Source organism: Oncorhynchus masou, chromosome 13 (assembly GCF_036934945.1).
Source record: "Oncorhynchus masou masou isolate Uvic2021 chromosome 13, UVic_Omas_1.1, whole genome shotgun sequence".
NCBI classification, from domain to species: Eukaryota; Metazoa; Chordata; class Actinopteri; order Salmoniformes; family Salmonidae; genus Oncorhynchus; species Oncorhynchus masou.
The window spans coordinates 37,056,761-37,070,894 of record NC_088224.1 but is presented as its reverse complement, the minus strand read 5'-3'; the positions used below and the strand labels follow the sequence as shown (position 1 = coordinate 37,070,894).

The window sequence follows — 14,134 nt, the reverse complement described above, 5'->3', positions numbered from 1 at the left end:
TGAGTGTACAAAAATCTAGGAACACCTTCCTAATATTGAGTTGCAAGAAAAAAAGAAATCTATTCATCGGGGAATGGACTCTACAAGGTGTCGAAAGCAATTCCACAGGGATGCTGGCCCATGTTGACTCCAATGCTTCCCACAGTTGTGTCAAGTTGCCTGGATGTCCTTTGGGTGGTGGAACTACTTGATACAAACGGGAAACAAGAACATCCCAGCGGCATTGCAGTTGACACAAACAGGTGTGCCTTGCACCTACTATCATACCCCATTCAAAGGCAACTAAATATTTTGTCTTGCCCATTCACCCTATGAATGGCACATACACAATCCATGTCTCAATTGTATTAAGGCTTAAAAATGATTCTTTAACCTGTCTCCTCCCCTTCATCTACACTGGATCTACACTGATCCACACTGAAGTGGATTCAACACATGGCATCAATAAGTGATCATAGCTTTCACCTGGCCATGTTTTCTGAACTCAGTGTATGTGGTCTGAAATGATTATGTTATAGTCAAATATACAGTATGTCCGGTCAATTTGCAGCCCCCTTCAGAAAAAATCTAGTCATATACTGTACATTCAACTCAGACTGGTAACAGATGCAACAAGTTGTGCCAAATGTTTTTTTAAAACCTTTTTCTACCCAATCTCATGATATCCAATTGGTAGTTACAGTCTTGTCCCATCACTGCAACTCTCGTACGGACTCAGGAGAGGCGAAGATCGAGAGCTGTGCGTCCTCCAAAACACAACCAAGCCACATTGCCTGCTTAACCCAGATGCCAGCCACACCAATGTATCAGAGAAAACACTACATCTGGCAACTCTGTCAGCACCCAGCCCGCGACAGGACTCGCTAGAGCGCGATGGGACAAGGACATCCTGTCCGGCCAAACCCTCCCCTAACCCAGATGACGCTGGGCCAATTGTGCACCGCCTGATGGGTTTCCCGGTCACGGCCAGCTGCGACAGAGCCAAAACTTGAACCAGGATCTCTAGTGGCACAGCCAGCACTGCGATGTAGATGCAGTACCTTAGACCACTGCACCACTCGAGAGGCCTGTGACAATTTACTTGACATAAACATTGTTAGGCATGTAAGATCTCCAGGTTAAACAATAGAGGCCAGAGTATACAGTTTGAAAACCGTCTTTATTTGGAGCAGTGTTGGGATCAGTTGAGAGAGAACACAGTGTGTCTGTGTGGGTGTGGAAACTGATCTGGGATCAGAACATGCCTTTCCTGTAGCGGTGGATCAGCTCTGAAACGTCTTCTTTACACACCTTTATCCAGCCGTCCTCCTGCATGTGGTACACTGGACAAACACACAGACAGTTTATATATACACGCATTTAAAAATACATAAATTAATTTAAAGCTATTGTTTACATTTTATTTTCCTTTGGCTTCAGCATATAATAAATGGTTATGAGATAAGATTATAATTGAACATTTAGTTCTACCCTCTTACATGGAATTCACACCTGGAATTTACACAACAAACACCTATCTTATGATTCACATGGTCACACAAGAAATTACTAAGTCAAGTCAAATCAAATCAAAATAGTCACATAGTATAGGTTAGGTTTAGAACAAGGTCACTCACGGTTGACCACTCCTCCGGAGTAGGCGTCTCTGTGTGTGGTGTGGGTGATACCGCGGCGGCCCAGCTCGTACGCCTCCTCTTCCGTCATGTCCTCACGGTAGCCGCTGTCAATCACTCCGTACGCATAGCTGCTACCACAACCAGTAGAGAACATGCGACCAGAGAGACGTGTGGCTTTGTCATCCACATAGTACAAACCAGGGCCCTGGACAGCAAGACACAACTAAATTGAAACTCATCAACAGACGTGACAATTGGAGGCACTCAAACATGTTGGGTACCATAAGGATGAAAACGGAGGCCTTCTAATACACATGCAGGCTCTCGCACACACGCACGTACCACACACACACACGCACATACCACACACACGCACATACCACACACGCGCACATACCACACATACACGCACATTCCACTCTTCACTTCCACCCACCCTGTACCTTATTGTCCCAGCCAACGATCATGCTGCCCATGGAGAGGCCCATGCCCCTGTAGCCCAGCATCATGTTACACAGCAGCTTAGAGGCTGCAGACACTGAGATCCTTTACTTGTTCCTCAGTTTGTACAGCCTGAGACACAAAGAGATGGAGGGTCAGTCACTGTATGAGACAAGACAGTCCGTTTGTTAACACACTGGTTTACTTCCAGATACATTTTAACACCCCAGATACGTAAAGGGCCAAGGCATTAATATGGCTTAGAAGCAGACCAAGAAGACTAAGATAGGGAGAGGGTAACCACAAAGTCAATGGTTGATACCGATATGGTTTTAAGGTGACAACTTTATGTCCCATGCATTTGTTTAGTGTGTAAGGAAACTCATTTGTACATTTTCATTTCATCCAACCCATTCCCATAAACCTGACTTACACAGACAGGCATTGATGACTTTGATATTAACACCATGTAACTGTATAGCGGGACTCAATCCCACAGAGACATCTGGACATGGTCCCCAGCAGGTAAGGGTTGATTTCTATCACCTTGTTAGCCTCCTTTGACACTACATGGAAAGATAAATGCATGGCAAAGGGGTTAGAGAATGATTGCTTTATGTTTGGTTATAGGCATGTCAATCTCTCATGGCTCAAAGTGGAGGAGAGATTGACTACATCGCTACTTGTTTTTGTAAGAAGTGTTGACATGCTGAATGCACCGAGGCATCTGTTTTAAACTACTGGCACACAGCTCGGACACCCATGCATACCCCACAAGACATGCCACCAGACGTCTCTTCACAATCCCCAAGTCCAGAACAGACTATGGGAGGCGCACAGTACTACATAGAGCCATGACTACATGGAACTCTATTCCACATCAGGTAACTGATGCAAGCAGTAGAGTCAGATTTTAAAAAACAGATATACGCTTTATGGAACGGCGAGACTGTGAAGAGACACAGGCACAGACACACATACACATGATAAGACACGCACTCTACACACACGTACACATGGATGTTGTATTGTAAATATGTGATAGTGGAGTAGTGTCCTGAGGGAACACACTTCATGTGTTGTGTAAAGTGTTATGAAATGTAATGTCATGTAATATTTTAAATTGTATATTAACTGCCTTAATGTTGCTGGACCCCAGGAAGAGTAGCTGCTGCCTTGGCAGCTAATGGGGGATCCTTAATAAATATAAATACCAATAGATCTCTGGGGGACTGACATTAATTCTACATCTGGTGGTGTCAGAAGTGTCTACGACTGCTTCTGGAACAGAACTCTAATGGACCAACTCAAAGCTGATCACATCAACCTTCCAAGGTAAATCACATCAAAATGGATGTTCTTACAAACACCACTTGTAGAGTTGTTTTAGTACTCACAATACAGTAGGCAGTTATAGAAGTAACAGTATTATGTTAGAGATCCTTTATAGCTTAGATGGTAGAGCATGGTGCTTGTAATGCCAGGGTAGTAAGTTTCATTCCCGGCACCACCCATATGTAAAATGTATGCACAGCATGACTGTAAATCGCTTTGGATAAGGAAAGCTAACTTTTCATTTGCGATCGATAAAGTAACCATCTGTTTCTTATATGCGTAAATACGCATTCAGAATACTATTTGACAATAGCATAGCCACGCGTAATCATATGGATAAACAATTGTTAATAGTCATTAAGGTTTTACATAGTTTATCACAACAATATACAGTAAATTGACTGAAAAGCTATCACACGCTTGTCCAATCACAGAGCATAATTTGTTATGTCATCAGTAAATATGAAGATATTAACCTGCTGAGGTTCCACATGATCAATGATCAATCACTCACAAGGAGTCACAGGGAGAGTACTAAATGTTATGCTCGATTACATTTTAAATATCTAAATCCCCTGGAATGTAATAGCAGGCACGGTGAACCATGGAAAGAACATAAAAACATATTTAAAAATGAAGATGCTGTGAGCTGAAACTGTGTTAAAAGAGAAAGCTGAAAGTGAGGAGGGAAAACTCAAAACATTGTTCATGAAAAAGAATTAGACTTTTTATTCAATCAATCACATATTTCCAATATTTCACCCACTAGCCTAGGCCTTCTATACCCGTTCAAAATGTATCACTGACTACAGTTCATTCAACTAAAATCTTTATGTCACAAGGTTTTTATGGCTTTGCATTGTAGTGTCACCTTGTAGTCAAGTCTTTACATGATTAAGTGTATTGTATTAATTGATTTTATGTCTGAATATTGTGATAAGCCTCTGTGTGACTGTTTCTTTGTCGTTTGGGAGTGGTCAGGTTCAGGCCGTATCCATCCGCTGGACTGTCTCCTGAACTACCTCCAGCTCCAGGGGGACTATTTTCTCTGTCAAAATAGACGTTGTACCTGGGCGATACTTGTATCTCCTCTGCCTGAGCGAAAGAAAGAGAAACGAGAGAGACAATAACAACAAGAGAGAGAGAGAAGATAAATGAATCACTGTTCTGTCAAAGAACAATCATTTTTGAAAATATGCTGTCTAGACTAATACTAGCAGAAGCTGAAGATGGTGACATAATTTACCTCTTATCTTTGTACTCTGACTCCTGGTACGGCCTGATGTAGTCCACCCCCTGTTTAGTGATGACACATATATCTATGTTGTTTCCTGAGCCCAGGTCACTCATGATGCCAGAGTGGATGGCATCCCGGACCAGCTCCTTAGCCTCCTCCATCTAGTAGGTCACAGGAATGGGGAGTGAGTGAAGGGACTGGGATGGGGAGGTAGGTCTACAACACATACAGCTTAATGTAAACAAATATGATGCCTTCTTTATGAGGAGTCCAATGACTTAACTCTTTAGACTTGAACTTTATTGATGCGAAGGCATATAAACTAAATGTATGACAACCCATAGCCTGCCTAAGGAAGTCTCTTACCTCCATATTAGGTTTGAACCTGTCCTCCAGAATCCCCAAAGCAGCCAAGTCACCAGACCCTACACAAAACACAATTCAATGTCAAAAACAAATAGGAATCAACTAAATGTAATTATGTAATTATTTGAGTTATTGACTAAAATGGTCCAAACTATAACAGTATATGGTGAATGCTTATGTATGCTTGACACAGTAGCAGTCACTCACCCATTGCAAGGTATGGCACATTGTCTATGCTCCCATAGGGCCCCACTTTGTAGAGGTGATTACCAGTGCAGTCCACCCCTCCTAGGATTAGACTGGCCCCTATCTGACCCCGGTACCTATGAGAGACATATGAGACATTATAACCACATATTTTGAATCAAATGAATTTTCCCCATAGAATGTAGCTAGTGAAAATGCATTCATCCTCTGTCACCACACACACCTGAAAAGCATGTCCTGCAGTATGTTTACTGCCATCACGACACGTGGGTTCCTGCCGCTGTTCATAGAAAAGATGGTGAGGTTGGAGGAGAGCAGGTCGGTTGTCTTCTCTGTATCCGCTGCAGTTCCTGCACCACAGCAGCTGACAGAGGGAGTAGGCAGGAGAGAGGACGGAAAATTGATCCAGCTATGAATATCTCAAATAGAAGTGACAGTTTGTGTTGTAGGAAAAGCCCCCAATTTTGTACTTATCATTCACTTGTTTCTTACAACCAATTGTGTTCCACAACTAAGCCACACCACACTACCCATTACAGGTGTAGGCCTACTCACTATATATTGGGGGAGATGTAGTGGATCTTGGCACACATCTTATCAGCCACTACTTCACCAGAGGTGGCTCGTGTGTCTGCTCCCAGTACCACTCCATTCTGCACAAATGAACAGCATACACATAAATATACTGAACAATAATATAAACGCAACATGCAACAATTTAAAGATTTTACTGAGTTACAGTTCATATAAGGAAATCAGTCAATTTTAATTAATTAATTAGGCCCTAATCTATAGATTTCACATGACTGGGAATACAGATTTGCATCTGTTGGTCGCAGATACTTTTAAAAAACTGTCGAGGCATGGATAACAAAAACAGTCAGTATCTGGTGTGACCATTTGCCTCATGCAGTATAGAGTTGATCAGGCTGTTAATTGTGGCCTGTGGAATGTTGTCCCACTCCTCTTCAATGGCTGTGCGAAGTTGCTGGATATTGGCGAGAACTGGAACATGCTGTCGTACATGTTGATCCAGAGCATACCAAACATGCTCAATGGATAACATGTCTGGTGAGTATGCAGGCCGTGGAAGAACTGGAACATTTTCAGCTTCCAGAAATTGTGTACAGATCCTTGCGACATGGGGCCGTGCATTATCAGGATCGGTTCACGGTATCTCTGTGCATTTAAATTGCCATAAATAAAATGCAATTGTGTACATTGTCCGTAGCTTATGCCTGGCTATACCATAACCCCACCGCCACCGTGAGGCAGTCTGTTCACAACGTTGACATCAGCAAACCATTTGCCCACATGCCGCCATACACATACATGGTCTGTTGTTGTGAGGCCGGTTGGACGTACTGTAAAATTCTCTAAATGACGTTGGAGGCAGCTTATGGTAGAGAAATTAAACTTAAGACACCTGTGGCATTGTGTTGTGTGACAAAACTGCACCTTTTAGAGTGGCCCTTCTATTGTCTCCAGCACAAGGTGCACCTGTGTAATGATCATGCTGTTTCATCAGCTTCTTGATAAGTCACACCTGTCAGGTGTATGGATTATCTTTGCAAAGGAGAAATGCTCACTAACAGGGATGCAAACAAATTTGTGCACAAAATTTGAGAGGAATAAGCTTTTTGCACATATGGACATTTATGGGATCTTTTATTTCAGTTCAAGAAAACATGGAACCAACACTTTACATGTTGCATTTATATTTTGGTTCAGTGTAATTAGAATACACTTCACCCATTATTGCAGACACAATACGGATATTAATTATAACAATTGAATAAAAATTTAAGCAGAATACATTAAATGAGACCATTATCCCATCGTCAATGTGAATAATTTTTACCTTACACAAAACTCCAGCTATGGTGGTCCCAGTCTTCATCGGTTTAGGTGCCTTGGTCTGTCCTCCCTGAAGCAGACCCCCTAGAGCAACATTTCTAAGTGATAAAGCCCATATTAAATTGATTTATCATACACACTGAAATACAATGTCAGTACTAACAGCATCACTAGAACAGATAAATAAAAAATGCAATCAGCTGAAAAACACATATACTTTCATTTGAATGAAGGTAGCCTATTTAAAACAATATAGCTGCATTGACAAAAGTTTATATATTTAGACTTTCCGAGAGAGAATTACTTTCACTTTCGATATAGGCTTGGTAGAACTGATAAATTATTGCGAAGTTTCACTATTTACAAGAAATAACAACATTATTATTCTGCTAAAAGATTCAAGGAAAATCATACCTGCAGACGTTCTCAAAATTAAATCCCGATGCAGGTGTTTCTACAACATTTGATAGCGCCATATCTGGAGACGGTTACTTAGGACTCGTGAGATTTTGACTTCCCATCGATTCTGTCTTTCAAATCGCTTGAGGTCGCTATTTTCTTGATCTTATGTTTGTAACTGAGGGACGCAGTTTTATCTCTCATTTTGTCATCTGTGTTTTCCAATAATGGAAAAACGTTTTATGGACTCTCAAATCAAAGGAGTTAGTACAGGCGTAAGTAATTTGTTTTTCATATTTTGTACCCGATATTGTTACAACTTTATTTCTAAATTGAAGCTGTGATAGACAATGCATTTTACGACCAATTTACCTGCATTTAATGTGTGATTGATTTTAATTATAACGTTAGCCTGTCTTGATGTTAATGAATTAAAGCCTAGAGCTGAAATTAAGGGAAACGTTTAGACATTTAAGTTGATATTAATAATGAGAACTTTACTTCGTACATTTCCTACGAACAAAGGGCTGAATTTACTTTCGTTTTCGAGTCATTCATGTGGACCTCAAGCTCAGGGTAGAAGACACTTTGCCACTGATCCAAAATCAGTTTAGCCTCCCCAAATCCCAACCATATTCATAAGGAGGAAACACTGACCTCAGATAATATATAATAAAAAAGTAATAAGTGCATTATAATATAAATATATTATATTAGCTATATATTATATTGTTTGTTCTATCCCTATCTTAAATGATGATACATTTATTGATAGGTTTTGATGCTCTGCATGTTATCACCTACAGACCACCATCTTGGCGGTGACATTCAATGGAGGGGTTATCATCGGCTCAGATTCCAGGGCGTCCATTGGAGGGTGAGTAGCTTCAACACCTGGAATCAAGTTAATCATATTACCCGTTCTTTCCTCTAGACATGTCTTTATGATAGTTCTACTGTCAAATACAAGTCTGTGACACGCAGCATATGAAATAAATCAGCAATATAGCAATATATATGGCCGTCATTGTAAACAATTAAAATCAAATGTATTTATATAGCCCTTCGTACATCAGCTGATATCTCAAAGTGCTGTACAGAAACCCAGCCTAAAACCCCAAACAGCAAACAATACAGGTGTAGAAGAATTTCTTCTTAACTGACTTGCATAGTAAATAAAGGTAAATATATATATATATATAAATAATATTATTGCAATATATACAGTTGAATTCAGAAGTTTACATACACTTAGGTTGGAGTCATTACAACAATTGTTTACAGACAGATTATTTCACTTATAATTCACTGTATCACAATTCCAGTGGGTCAGAAGTTTACATACACTAAGTTGACTGTGCCTTTAAACAGCTTGGAAAATTCCAGAAAATTATGTCATGGCTTTAGAAGCTTCTGATAGGCTAATTGACATAATTTGAGTCAATTGGAGGTGTACCAAACTCTAAAAAGTTCTGGGACACTATAAAGTCCATGGAGAATAAGAGCACCTCCTCCCAGCTGCCCACTGCTGGGAGGCTATGAAACACTTACCACCGATAAATCCACTATAATTGAGAATTTCAATAAGCATTTATCTACGGCTGGCCATGTTTTTCACCTGGCTACCCCTACCCCGGTCAACAGCCTGGCACCCTCCACAGCAACCCGTGGCACCCTCCAAAGCCCCCACCATTTCTCCTTCACCCAAATCCAGATAGCTGATGTTCTGAAAGAGGTGCACAATCTGGACCCCTACAAATCAGCCGGGCTAGACAATTTGGACCCTCTCTTTCTAAAATGATCTGCCGAAATTGTTGCAACCCCTATTACTAGCCTGTTCCATCTCTCTTTCGTATCGTCTGAGATTCCCAAAGATTGGAAAGCTGCTGCGGTCATCCCCCTCTTCAAAGGGGGTGACACTCTAGCCCCAAACTGCTACAGACCCATATCTATCCTACCCTGTCTTTATACGGTCTTCAAAAGCCAAGTTAACAAACAGATTACCGACCATTTCGAATCCCACCTTACCTTCTCCGCTATGCAATCTGTTTTTAGAGCTGGTTGTGGGTGCACCTCAGCCATGCACAAGGTCCTAAACGACATCATAACTGCCATCGATAAGAGACATTACTGTGCATCCGTATTCATCGACCTTGCCAAGGCTTTTGACTCTGTCAATCACCACATTCTTATTGGCAGACTCGACAGCCTTGGTTTCTCAAATGATTGCCTCGCCTGGTTTACCAACTACTTCTCTGATAGAGTTCAGTGTGTCAAATCGGAGGACCTGTTGTCCGTACCTCTGGCAGTCTCTATGGGGATGCCACAGAGTTCAATTCTCAGACCGACTCTCTTCTCTGTATACATTAATGATGTCGCTCTGGCTGCTGGTGATTCTCTGATCCACCTCTACGACACCATTCTGTATACTTCTGGCTCCTCTTTGGACACTGTGTTAACTAACCTCCAGATGAGCTTCAATGCCATTACAACTCTCCTTCCGTGGCCTCCAACTGCTCTTAAATGCAAGTAAAACTAAATGCATGCTATTCAATCAATCACTGCACGCACCTGCCCGCCCGTCCAGCATCACTACTCTGGACGGCTCTGACTTAGAATATATGAACCACTACAAATACCTAGGTGTCTGGTTAGACTGTAAGCTCTGCTTCCAGACTCACATTAAGCATCTCCAATCCAAAATTAAATCTAGAATCGGTTTCCTATGTCGCAACAAAGTATCCTTCACTCATGCTGCCAAACATACTCTCGTTAAACTGACCATTCTACCGATCCTCGACTTCGGCGATGTCACCTATAAAATAGCCTCCAACACTCTACTCAACAAATTGTATGCAGTCTATCACAATGCCATCCATTTTGTCACCAAAGCCCCATATACTACCCACCACTGCGACCTGTACGCTCTCATTGGTTGGCCCTCGCTTCATACTCGTCACCAAACCCACCGGCTACAGGTTATCTACAAGTCTCTGCTAGGTAAAGCCCGCCTTATCTCAGCTCACTGGTCACCATAGCTGCACCCACTCGTAGCACGTGCTCCAGCAGGTATATCTCACTTGTCACCCCCAAAGCCAATTCCTACTTTGGTCGCCTTTCCTTCCAGTTCTCTGCTGCCAATGACTGGAACGAACTGCAAAAATCACTGAAGTTGGAGACTCACTAGCTTTAAGCACCATCTGTCAGAGCAGCTCACAGATCACTGCACCTATACATAGCCCATCTGTAAACAGCCCATCTATCTACCTCATCCCCATGCTGTATTTATTTGTTTATCTTGCTCCTTTGCACCCCAGTGTCTCTACTTGCACATTCATCTTCTGCACATCTACCATTCCAGTGTATAATTGCTATATTGTAATTACTTCGCCACCATGGCCTATTTATTGCCTTAACTCCCTTATCTTACCTCATTTGCACTTTTTGTTATATTTTTTTCTACTGTATTATTGACTGTATGTTTTGTTTACTCCATGTGTAACTCTGTGTTGTTGTATGTGTCGAATTGCTATGCTTTATCTTGGCCAGGTCGCAGTTGCAAATTAGAACTTGTTCTCAACTGGCCTACCTGGTTAAATAAAGGTGATATAAAAATTCAATAAAACCTGTGGATTTATTTCAAGGCCTACCTTCAAACTCAGTGCCTCTTTACTTGACATCGTGGGAAAACAAAAGAAATCAGCCAAGACCTCAGAAAATGTTTTGTAGACCTCCACAACTCTGGTTCATCCTTGGGAGCAATTTCCAAACGCCTGAAGGTACTACGTTGATCTGTACAAACAATAGTATGCAAGTATAAACATCATGGGACCACGCAGGAAGGAGACGTGTTCTGTCTCCTATAGATGAACAGCAAAAGACCTTGTGAAGATGCTGGAGTAAAGAGGGACAAGAGTATCTATATCCACAGTAAAACGAGTCCTATATCGACATAACCTGAAAGGCCGCACAGCAAGGAAGAAGCCACTGCTCCAAAAAAGCCATAAAAAATGCCAGACTACGGTTTGCAACTGTACACGGGGACAAAGATCATACTTTTTGGAGAAATGTCCTCTGGTCTGATGAAATAAAAAGAGAACTGTTTGGCCATAATGACCATCATTATGTTTGGAGCAAAAAGGGGCAGGCTTGCAAGCCAAAGACACCATCCCAACCGTGAAGCATGGGGGTGGCAGCATCATGTTGTGGGGGTGCTTTGCTGCAGGAGGAACTGGTGCTCTTCACAAAATAGATGGCATCATGAGGATGGAGAATTATGTGGATATATTGAAGCAACATCTCAAGACACCAGTCAGGAAGTTAAAGCTTGGTCGCAAATGCGTCTTCCAAATGGACAATGACCCCAAGCATACTTCTAAAGTTGTAGAAAAATGGCTTAAGGACAGCAAATTCAAGGTACTGGAGTGACCATCACAAAGCCCTTACCTCAATCCTATAGAACAGTTGTGGGCAGAACTGTGCAAGCAAGGAGGCCTACAAACCTGACTCAGTTACACCAGCTCTGTCAGGAGGAATGGGCCAAAATTCACCCAATTTATTGAGGGAAGCTTGTGGAAGGCTACCCAAAACGTTTGACCCAAGTTAAACAATTTAAAGGCAATGCTATCAAATACTAATTGAGTGTATGTAAACTTCTGACCCACTGGGAATGTGATGAAAGAAATAAAAGCTGAAATTAATCATTCTCTCTACTATTATTCTGACATTTCACATTCTTAAAATAAAGTGGTGATGCTAACTGACCTGACAGGGAATTTTACTAAGATTAAATGTCAGGAGTTGTGAAAAACTGAGTTTAAATGTATTTGCCTATGGTGCATGTAAACCTCCGACTTCAACTGTACATTGGAACGTGTCACCAGGAGTCTGTCTAATGTGTCTCTATCTCCACTTCCCCCACAGGTACTACGTGTCCTCTAAGACCATCAACAAGCTGATCCAGGTTCATGACAGGATATTCTGCTGCATCGCCGGCTCCCTGGCAGACGCTCAGGCCGTCACCAAGGCTGCCAAGTTCCAGATCTCCTTCCACAGGTATGGACCACCCTTTCCCTCTGGTCCTGGCTGGCTCAACATATCTCATGATGGTTTAAATCAAACTAATTGGGCTTGATTGATTTGAATTATTATTACCAATAGGGAGACCTCCATTTTAGACGTGGTTCTAGTAGTAATGTGCAGCCTACTGCCTCTTGAACTACAATAGACATAGAAATAAACTGTGGAATAATCCTGATACTAAATGATGACACCCATGTCTTCTCTGTGTCTGCCCTGTGTGGTAAGTATTCAGATGGAGTCCCCTCCTCTGGTGAAGGCAGCAGCGTCCGTGTTGAAGGAGCTGTGCTACAACAACAAGGAGGAGCTGCAGGCCGGGTTCATCACTGCAGGCTGGGACAGGAAGAAAGGGCCACAGGTGAAGCACTGGGGCATAACAAACAGTCAAACAGACAAATAGAATGGAACACAAAAGAATAGAACACACACACCATTTCTGACTGTTATCTCACCTATAGGTTTACACAGTGGCCCTGGGCGGTATGTTACTCAGTCAGCCGTTCACCATCGGAGGATCAGGCAGCACATACATCTACGGTTACGCCGACGCCAAATACAAACCTGACATGAGCAAAGAGGAGTGCCTGCAGTTTGCTACAAATGGTAAAAGTTGATTTTCCCTTTAGGCTTCCTTGTTTTATCCGGATGGCACTGTTTTTATACAGGATAAAAGACGTCAGATATTGAATTATTTTTCTATTTAAATTTTTTTTTAAATCTTCCAGTGGAGTGGGACAGGAGAGTGATTGTAGGATGGGTTTGCGATGGGATTATTGGCACTGGAACACAACAGACCTGTTTCCTGAAAATGTGGAAGGATATGGTTCCATACCCATCTCTGGCTGCCATCTGACCTATTTTCCTCTCTTCCCTCCCTCCCTCCCCCTTCTTTTTCTTTTCACCCCACCTAGCTCTTGCCCTGGCTATGGGCAGAGACAATGTCAGCGGGGGTGTGGCACACCTGGTAGTGATCACGGAGGAGGGGGTGGAGCATATTGTCATCCCTGGAGACAAGCTGCCCAAGTTCCACGACGAGTAGTGACACTTCAATCAGCCAATCAGCTGTAACACTCTGTGAGAGGAATTTGGAACCTTCACCCAACCAATCACTGTTGTTCATACTGTACATGCAGCATTTGGTGTTCATAGGCCTAAATATGCACATCAGTTTTAGGACTGTGGTTAGAAATAAACACTCATGATTTCCAAGAGTCCAATGTGAGAATCTTCTCTGCTCCTGCCTATGTGTTTTCTAATCCACACTGTGTTAATTTTTGTTTCTGTGCTTTATATATCTGTTTATCTAATGACCTTTGTATGGAATCAATAAAATCAAAGTGAAAAATATCTTTACACTGTGGGTAAGTGTGTTTGATTAGAAATGTGCCAATCTGACAGTCCCCACTATAATTGATTAGGCTATTTCTGAGGGAATACGCCCCATTTACTTAGAGGCATCATTGGCAATAGATTAGTAAATATGTTAAAATCAAATTTTATTTGTCACATGCGCCGAATACAACAGGTGTAGTAGACCTTACAGTGAAATGCTTACAAGCCTTTAACCAACATTGCAGTTTTAAGAAAAATAAGAGTT

At 41.9% G+C, this 14,134-nt stretch overlaps 3 protein-coding genes across 3 annotated transcripts; 1 reads left to right on the top strand and 2 right to left on the bottom strand.

The window, feature by feature from the left end:
* Positions 1–1,140: 1,140 nt before the first annotated feature.
* LOC135552226 (proteasome subunit beta type-8-like) lies at positions 1,141–2,186 on the bottom strand. Its single transcript, XM_064983726.1, has 3 exons — positions 2,060–2,186; positions 1,617–1,821; positions 1,141–1,322 (listed from the first exon to the last, which is right to left on the bottom strand). The coding sequence occupies exons 1-3, from the start codon at positions 2,123–2,125 to the stop codon at positions 1,234–1,236; spliced, it is 360 nt and encodes a 119-aa protein (XP_064839798.1). The 5' UTR covers positions 2,126–2,186; the 3' UTR covers positions 1,141–1,233.
* Positions 2,187–4,094: 1,908 nt separating this feature from the next.
* Positions 4,095–7,605, bottom strand: LOC135552224 (proteasome subunit beta type-7-like). The gene is made up of 8 exons (XM_064983724.1): positions 7,474–7,605; positions 7,064–7,157; positions 5,758–5,855; positions 5,426–5,566; positions 5,203–5,318; positions 4,996–5,054; positions 4,639–4,790; positions 4,095–4,487 (listed from the first exon to the last, which is right to left on the bottom strand). Exons 1-8 carry the CDS (start codon positions 7,533–7,535, stop codon positions 4,376–4,378), a joined length of 834 nt encoding a protein of 277 aa, XP_064839796.1. The 5' UTR covers positions 7,536–7,605; the 3' UTR covers positions 4,095–4,375.
* Positions 7,593–13,890, top strand: psmb12 (proteasome 20S subunit beta 12). The gene is made up of 6 exons (XM_064983725.1): positions 7,593–7,733; positions 8,265–8,335; positions 12,382–12,513; positions 12,766–12,895; positions 12,996–13,140; positions 13,449–13,890. The coding sequence occupies exons 1-6, from the start codon at positions 7,686–7,688 to the stop codon at positions 13,574–13,576; spliced, it is 654 nt and encodes a 217-aa protein (XP_064839797.1). The 5' UTR covers positions 7,593–7,685; the 3' UTR covers positions 13,577–13,890.
* The last annotated feature ends 244 nt before the right edge of the window (positions 13,891–14,134 follow it).